Genomic DNA, 9,294 nt, shown 5'->3' on the forward strand with positions numbered 1-9,294 from the left:
GCTCTTCCTAAACTATGTATTTATTATATATTATGTTTTTATATTTTTTGTTGTTGAATGAACCATATTTTTGTACAAAATTGGCGGAAAAATATTATAATAAAAATTGTTGCATATATTGTGAAAAATTTGCTGTGCCAATACTTTGTTCCGGCAGTGTTTGTATTTTTTTAAACAAACTTTTTTGCTGAGAACTCATTTAAATTCCAAAAACCGAATGCCAGCTTGAATTAAAGGAACTAACACTGTCGAGTGAGTCGAAATGAAAATAAAGGAGCACACATTTTTATGTAAAGCTAAACTCTCTGGGAATCCTACGAGACATCTGCCGGTCATATGACCGGTCATCCAAATGGGAGATCTGCAGTCTTTTGGCATCATATTTTACATCAGAATTGAAGAGATTTCTGAAAAATCTTACCAGTTCTTTTGTGTAACTGTGATTTTGCATCCCTTGTCAACATATGGCCTCGGTTGATGTTAACTTAAGGTCGTTGTTTTACTGCCTTAAAATTGAAGGGAAATTTTTACAGCGTTTTTTATGTGTATTGGTTTCTATTTGAGTGTATTGAGAATCGGTCAGTCAAATGGTTTGTTCGTCGAAAATTCAGCGGGAATTATTACTCAAAATATCAGATAGTAAGAAAAAATGCTTCCAAATTCTCTCTCATGTAGAGAAACTTGCAATTTTCTGTACGAACGCAAATTTACAAGCTTTTCTGCCAGCTAGTGTCCACGGTTGCATTTCAAACAAAAGAAATTTGTATAGAATTTTTAAAATTCTTTTAGAGGGGCAAAAAACAGGATCTATGTGTATATATCTTGTCAGTCCGACTTTCTTTCTTCAACATATGATTCAATTTCTTTGTCGGGTTTACTATATCGACTCTGGTTGAGATTGCATTCCGGTTAAGAATACAGTTTTTTTTGCCGAGTACCTTTCAAATCATTGGAATTAACTAAATTAATTAAGTAAACAAGTATTAACATACATTTATCATTTTAAAATCGCTCCAGTTTGCACATTTTTAAATTTAACGAACTTGTTTATTCAAATTATCGTCGACAAAAAATCCAACCATGTGCCACAATCACATGTTTTTCCTAATTGCAAATTCTTGCCGGCAAAATTTTTTCCGGCTCGAATTTGTAACTTCTGTCCAAGAAATAGTCTTTTTACGCGTGATTTATTGAAATGAAACATGTGAAATTTAGTTGAAACATTTTAGCCGTTTTTAGCCGGTTTTATTTGCCAATTTAGCCGGTTCGTCCAAAAAGTTCTGGCAACACTGCTAGCCACTAGACAGTCTCCGCTCTCTGAGCCACGACGCCGACCGCCGACCAGTTAGTCGCTCTCTCTCTCTCCCCTCTCTTCGTGGACGTCAGGGTACCGGCAGCCTGGCCGAACGGCCGCGTGTGTGTGTGGTTGTGTTCGCTATATTTAACTACTGTGTTTATTTTATTCAGTGGGGGTTAGTGGGACCTCCACTCAACCCTGGAGCGGCTGAGCTACCTCAGCCTTCGATAAAACCCACCTCATAAAGAAAACCAGCCTATTTTCACTTCGCGTCGAATGAGTGATGTGTTTATACCTGTATTCTAACCGATTTGAAATCAAATTCGAGTCAATACACTTTTGAAATTCAGAGCTTATTGAAATTTGGTTTATGCATCAGCTTTGAATAACATCAAACTAAGTCAAAGCGCTTTATATGTTGGTACACTCAGAGAAAAATAAGTTCTAAAAATAAGTCCGACTGGGATTAAATTTACTCTTTTTCGTTTTTAAAATTTTAATATAAATACGGTCTTAAATATTCTTAGAATAAGAATTTTCCGTTCTTGTTTTGTGAAATTAAGATGCAAAAAGTTTCAAATAAGAATAATGTACTTATGTTAAATAAAAATAAGCTTAGAACGAAACTAATGTGTACTCAAATCAAGAACATAACAGATATTCTTATTGTTGGTTTCAAAATTCTTAAAAGAAGAATCAAAAATCTTAAAAGTTGAATACAACGACGCTCTACCGTTATTCTTTACAAGTCATGGCATGGATACGCTGCTGTCAGCGTGCCAGCAGTACTCACATCTGTGTTGTTGTTTATGGATCTGTGCAAGTGTAGCGACATTCTTCATACGCCGGCCAGACAATCGCAGTCAGTGTTGCCATTTTAGCCGTTTTCCGGCTAGATTTAGCCGGTTGCGAAAGCAAACAGCCGGAGAAATTTCGATTTAGCCGGCAGCCGATTTGTTAGCCGTTTTGGAGGAAAAAATTAGCCGTTTTTAGCCGATTTTGCTTTTGCCTTGTTTTCTTAAATTTTAAATATGTTTCCAATTTTTGACTAAGCGACCCAAAATCTATTAAAAAATGTTCATGTCAGGCAGGGTTGTATGAAATGGGGCCGATTTCGCTTATTTTTATTTTAAACGATGAAGGGATTTTCTTCATAAAATGTTTGTTATAAATGTCTTAATTTTAAGTGTGAAGTTTTATTCGCAAACTTAGAAAATAAGAAATTGTTTCACTGTTAAGACACTTAAGATGCGTTTGTGTTTGGATATAGTGCCAACAAACAGAATAAATATTACATGTAGATATTGTCTTCCCAGATAGCGCAAATTCAATTCTGCCTAAATTACAAAACATCATTTTTGCCATCATGGGAAAAATTGATATTTTAAAGCACTATGTACACATATGTATTTTTTAAACAAACTTTTTTGATGAGAACTTATTTAAATTCCAAAAACCGAATGCCAACTTGAATTCCATACAAAAAAAGTTGTCTGTACTTTCTATGGAAGAAACTGCATAAAAAAAATTTTCAAAAAATTTTGCAGCAACTTTAAACTTCCACTTTGTCATACCAAAATTGAATAGGCTATAAAACTGCATACTTAGAATTTAAAAAAAGAATTATCGAAAAAAATTATAATACAAATCTTTTTATATATTGTGAAAAATTGTCTGTGCCAATATTTTTGTTCGCCACTGTACACTCTGATATATTAAATTTACATATACCTTTTTTAGGATTTGCTTTTTATTTTCTGTTGTCGTTTCTAGCCAAGCACCCACTTTAGATGGCACGGAAATTGTATCATCGTCTATTCCAAACTAATAAGGAGTGAAATGTTTTCAGAAATAAATTAGAATTGACAATCACAAAACATCTGCGTATGAAATACTACCTCTCGTTTTTTTAACATAAAGAGCTCCTCCCGGAATTCCATCCGAAGGCCAAGAGGTGGTATGGCTTCTTTCAAGTCTTCCTTCCTCATGTACTGTAAACTTTCCAAAGTCACATGCGCAACTGAAATATATGTGTGCATAAATAAATCTGTACATCAAGGCTCTGGACATGCCAACGGCAGGGATTTTGCAAAAATCATGACACCTAACGTTCTTAAAAAACTTTCCACAAACAAAAGTTATGTATACATACATATTTATGTATGTTATATTAGTTATAATTTTAATGCACTACCATGTTTAAATAAGGAAGCACATCAGGCAAATTAAAATCTGTTAATAATTTTAACAGACCGTCGTCTTGCCTTTTGTCCTCTGTTTCAATATCACTCATTATTTCGATTTTACCAATCACAAAACAACCGACTCCACACGCGACAAAAATAAAACTAAAAAATTGCTCAACGTAGTATTTTTGGACCGCTATTCGCACCAGTGTTGCCAGAACTTTTTGGACGAACCGGCTAAATTGGCAAATAAAACCGGCTAACAACGGTTAAAATGTTTCAACTAAATTTCACATGTTTTATTTAAATAAATCACGAGTAAAAAGACTATTTCTTGGAGAGAAGTTACAAATTCGAGCCGGAAAAAAGTTTGCCAGCAAGAATTTGCAATTAAGAAATACATATGATTGTGGCACATGGTTGGATTTTTTGTCGACGATAATTTGAATAAACAACTTTGTTAATTTTAAAAATTTGCAAACTGGAGCGCTTTTAAAATGAAAAATGTAAGTTAATACTTGTTTACTTAATTAATTTAGTTAATTCCAATGATTCAAAAGGTACTCGGCAAAAAAAACTGTATTCTTAATCGGAATGCAATGAAGAAAGTCGGACTGACAAGATATATACACGTAGATCCTGTTTTTTGCCCCTATGAAAGAGTTTTAAAAATTCTATACAAATTTCTTTTGTTTGAAATGCAACCGTGGACACTAGCTGGCAGAAAAACTTTCAAATTTGCGTTCGTACAGAAAATTGCAATTTTCTCTACATGAGAGAGAATTTGGGAGCATTTTTGCTTACTATCTGATATTTTGAGTGATAATTCTCGCTGGATTTTCGACGAACAAACCTATTGTCTTCCCTACAAGGCCTTTTCAGACTGACCGATTCTCAATACACTCAAATAGAAACCAATACACATAAAAACGCTGTAAAAATTTCCCTTCAATTTTAAGGCAGTAAAACAACGACCTTAAGTTACCATCAACCGAGGCCATATGTTGACAAGGGATGCAAAATCACAGTTACACAAAAGAACTGGTCAGATTTTTCAGAAATCCCTTCAATTCTGATGTAAAATATGATGCCAAAAGACTGCAGATCTCCCATTTAGATGACCGGTCATATGACCGGCAGATGTCTGGTAGGATTCCCAGAGAGTTTTGCTTTACATAGAAATTTGTGCTTTTTTATTTTCATTTTGACTCACTTCAGTATTGGTTTCTTTAATTCAAGTTGGCATTCGGTTTTTGGAATTTAAATAAGTTCTCATCAAAAAAGTTTGTTTAAAAAATACATATGTGTACATAGTGCTTAAAAATATCAATTTTTCCCTTACCTTAAACCTTTGGGAGTGGGCAAAAATGATGTTTTGTAATTTAGGCAGAATTGAATATGCGCTATCTGGGAAGACAATATATACATGTAATATTTATTCTATTTGTTGGCACTATATCCAGACACAAACGCATCTTAAGTGTCTTAACAGTGAAACAATTTCTTATTTGCTAAGTTTGCGAATAAAACTTCACACTTAAAATTAAGACATTTATAACAAACATTTTATGAAGAAAATCCCTTCTTCGTTTAAAATAAAAATAAGCGAAATCGGCCCAATTTCATACAACCCTGCCTGACATGAAATTTTTTTAATAGATTTTGGGTCGCTTAGTCAAAAATGGAAACATGTATACATATTTGAAATTTAAGAAAACAAGGCAAAAGCAAAATCGGCTAAAAACGGCTAATTTTTTTCTGCAAAACGGCTAACAAATCGACTGCCGGATAAATCGAAATTTCTCCGGCTGTTTGCTATCGCAAGCGGCTAAATCTAGCAGGAAAAGGGCTAAAATGGCAACACTGATTGGAAGAGGTTATTTCAAAAAATATTATTCTTAGAGTGCAGGACTTTCCTTGCATAGTGGACGAAATATGCTCCATATTTCCCAGTGAAGTTAATATGCAGGTAAATTTAGCTAATATACAGTGGCGCTCATCCAAATAGCACACTTTTATTTTTTTACAACATTCACAATGTTTTACGCGAGGGTGTTGCGTAAAAATAGATTTTGTTGATGCTGAAGATTTTTGTAACATCATTTTGAAATTTGTTAAATTTTCCTGAACTGTACACAAAGTTTTAAACTTGGACTTATATGGTTTATGTTATAGAATGTACTGTGTTTTTATAAAAAATAAACGAAAAAAATTTATCACGTAAAACATTGTGAATATTGTAAAAAAATAAGAGTGTGCTATTTAGCTGAGCGCCACTGTACATACATATGTACATAGTTTTCTGCATTTAAAATAGGACTATTTTCATGTATTTTGTAGGACTATTACTTCATTTCGAGGCAAGGAAAAAACAATCCGTCTGGAAGGTTGTATTCAAAGTATAAAAACCAAAAATCGAAGCACCGAAAGGTTCAAGGTTTATCTGAGCCGTCTGAGAGCAAAGATAAAAACTATGCTAACAGATCGATTGTCCAAACTCCAGAAGTTGATGAGTCGGTTTCCGAAGCATATAAAACAGCCTTAAACAGAGACTGTGCGGATTGGGCCGAAGTTTGCGACAAATGGAAGAAAACCTTTCATTTAAGGCAGCGAGACCTATGTAATTTGAGTCCTTTGGATTTTTTTCAAGCTTGGTCAAAATTGTCACATGCACAGGCTTCTGATTTTGTATGAAAAAACGTTTATTTGTTTTTCGTAGTGATTTTATTTATCCATTTTTATGGTAACATTTTATTACAATTTATGGTAACTCAGAATGGAATACCTGGAATAAACCTTGTACTTTCCGTTTGAAATTTACGGATTGAAATTGATTTTCAGTTCATGTATCCTGAGAAAACACATTTATTCCTTGCTAAGTGGGAAACTTTTAAGGCAAAAATTATTAATTACTATGAGAAAAACATAAGCAACGAATACTGTAGGCAAATACTTTCTACAGCTAAATCGTCAAATAATAAAGATATATAAAATAAAATTTTAATTCATTTCATTTCAATTCAAATATTTATTTCAATGAAAATATTTATTTCCTTGTTTTACAGATGTCCAGGACTATTTAATTACAATTCTTCTAAATGCTGTATTACCTTCCGGCGCCAGATTCAAAAGCGAAAGCGGTAAAAAAATCAAGAAAGTAACTATAATTGATTCTCAGGAAAGTTTGGTATTGCGGCTCCCAACTTTGAATGATTACCAACGGCAGGTCAATGCCGTAATTAACAAATACTACTCTGCAGGGTTAACCATACAACCTTTTTTGATTGTCGAAGGGCTGTCAGATACGAATATAAGCGGTTTCTTTGTGTACTTTGATAATAATTTGCTTAAGTTTAATTCATTCATTCAAAGCATAGATATTTGTTTTAAAATATTTCAAATAAGGAATCTTAAATATCCAGAAGCTTGTCAGAACCCCTGGCTTTTTATTCAAAATTTTTTTTTTTTCAAATTGAAACAAAGTTCGACTTCAAATCGTCAAATATTACATCACTTGTAAGCTTTTTGAACACTGATTAGAAAATAACGGAAAGATGTATACTTGTTTTCGTTGTTTAAAAATCTTTGCTGCACCTGCAATTTTGATAGTTCATTTAGAAAAGATCATTTATTAACACAAAAACTGTTAAAAATACAATGTATTCAAAACAACTGTAATCAAACTTTTACTAATTTCTCTTATTTTCGCATACATTTGGAAAATAAATAAAACAGATGACTTTCGCTGTGAAACAAGTGAATTGGTAAATATCGACATTCAAAAATGTAACGTTTGCAGTGAGTTAGTTTTTAAGGGAACACGATGTAAAGCAAAGTATTATTTGTCTATAAATAGAATAAGTTTTGAATTATATTAAATTAAATGTTTACTTATCCATAACGAAAATGCTTTTGTACTTTGTCAACAAGTAGAGGTAAAAACATTTGGGAGTCATTTAAGATCATATGAGATAGGTTGTTTAGTTGATAAAATGTATTTAAAACCAATTGAAGAATTTACAGGTCCACCTTTACATATATATCCTACAAATAATGGAAAATCATATGTAAGAATGAAATATCTGTAAGGATATAATAATAAAAAGTCCTAGAAATTTTTCGAGAACGTAATTTCGTAGACCATCGAATGTCTGAATAACAATATTAATTTATGTACACTGGCAATCGAAAGTGAGTGCATGGTGTTTTTAGTTTAATATTTGCAATGTTTTTTAAGTAAAACTTTTTTGTTTTTGTTATTTTTATACAAAAATATGGTTCATGCTTTAATCGAAACCACATAAGTCAAACTTTCAAACTTTATACAGAACGTAGAAAAATTCAAGAAATTTTCGTCTAAATTTTGAACTTTTTAATCTGAATTTTTAGAAAACGCAGATAGATCGGATATGCAATTTTAGTGAAACAAGTGAAAGTTTTAAGCGGCTAAAGAATTGCGTTGATTTTTAATGATTTTTTTCCGATGGATTTTGCGGTTTTATGCATAGATATAACAAGTGCAATTTACAAAATATAGCGTTAATTTTTTTTTATTTTGTTTGCAAACGGTTTGAATTTTTCTAAGTTATTTATAACGTTTGAAAGTTGAGTTTTGTGGTCTTGATTAAAGCATGACCCATATTTTTATAGAAAAATAACAAAAAAATATTTACTTGAAAACCGTTGCAAATATTTAAGAAAAAAAACAATGAACTCACTTTTGATCGCCAGTGGACATGTGCAACGAAGGCTCGAAATTTTTTTGTATTTTGTTCAAAGCTTGAAATTTTGATTTATGTAAGTTTATGGTTTTTGTTGTAGAATTGGCTATGTATTTGTAAAAAAAATAAACGAAAAAATGTTACTATGAAAACCAAAGAATAATACTTTTGTAAGAGAAATCAAATAATAATACTTTTGTGACTAACTGTATATACATAACATATGTATAATTAACTGTTTATATGTACCCATGATTAATGTAAAGTCTAAACTATGCTGTAAATAATAAAGGGGAAAAATATAGTTACATTGCGTTTTTATTTTCCTACAGGGCAAAGTTTGCAAGCCGAAAACAAGATTAAATATTCTAGTTACAATTCACATTACTCTAGAAAGAAGAACATAATTTCTCGTTTTAAATCCGATTTTATTCTTGAAATAAGAACATGTTTGCTTCTTTTAAGTTATATCAATCATGGTTCAAGAGCGTTTTGCATTCAATTTTAGAATGCGTAATTCCTAACTTAGGAATAAATAATCTTGTTTTAAGAAATTTTAATAAACAAATTTTGGATTAAAATAAGACTTGAACGGTTTTAACTTAAGAATTAATGAATTTATTCTAAGAACATATTATTCTTGCAATACCACCAAACGTTCTTAAATACTTCCAAAATCAATCTTGAAAGTAGAATTTTCAATTTAAAAAAAATTCTTGAAATAAGAATTTTGTACTCCGCATAAGAATATTCGGTATTACCGTACTTTTGTGACCAAAATTCTTGATTTAGACTTGATTTAAGTACGAAATTCTTTATTTTTTTTCTGAGTGTATAAACAAGGTATTAGTTTATAAAATTTCAAAGGTTATAGTTATTTCATGTAACACCACGAGTGCTTTGATCGCCCATGATTGGGTGATACTATACTAAGATACTATATAAAGAGTGAGCAAGAAGGGAGCGGAGTCTAACATTTTTTCATGTCTAAGTAAACTTAAGGTTGCTGAATTCAAAACTATCTGAAAAATGCATGTTTTTCTTACATACAAATTCTTATGTCTAGTGATTTGAGCTATGAAATGAGTAA

At 31.7% G+C, this 9,294-nt stretch overlaps 1 protein-coding gene across 1 annotated transcript; it reads left to right on the top strand.

Moving 5' to 3' along the window:
- Positions 1 to 5,320: 5,320 nt before the first annotated feature.
- LOC118735274 lies at positions 5,321 to 6,511 on the top strand. The gene is made up of 2 exons (XM_036464931.1): positions 5,321 to 5,452; positions 5,824 to 6,511. The coding sequence occupies exons 1-2, from the start codon at positions 5,447 to 5,449 to the stop codon at positions 6,175 to 6,177; spliced, it is 360 nt and encodes a 119-aa protein (XP_036320824.1). The 5' UTR covers positions 5,321 to 5,446; the 3' UTR covers positions 6,178 to 6,511.
- Positions 6,512 to 9,294: the final 2,783 nt, after the last annotated feature.

This window comes from Rhagoletis pomonella, unplaced genomic scaffold (genome assembly GCF_013731165.1).
Source record: "Rhagoletis pomonella isolate Grant_MI unplaced genomic scaffold, Rhpom_1.0 Rhpom_scaffold_00003, whole genome shotgun sequence".
Lineage (NCBI taxonomy): Eukaryota > Metazoa > Arthropoda > Insecta > Diptera > Tephritidae > Rhagoletis > Rhagoletis pomonella.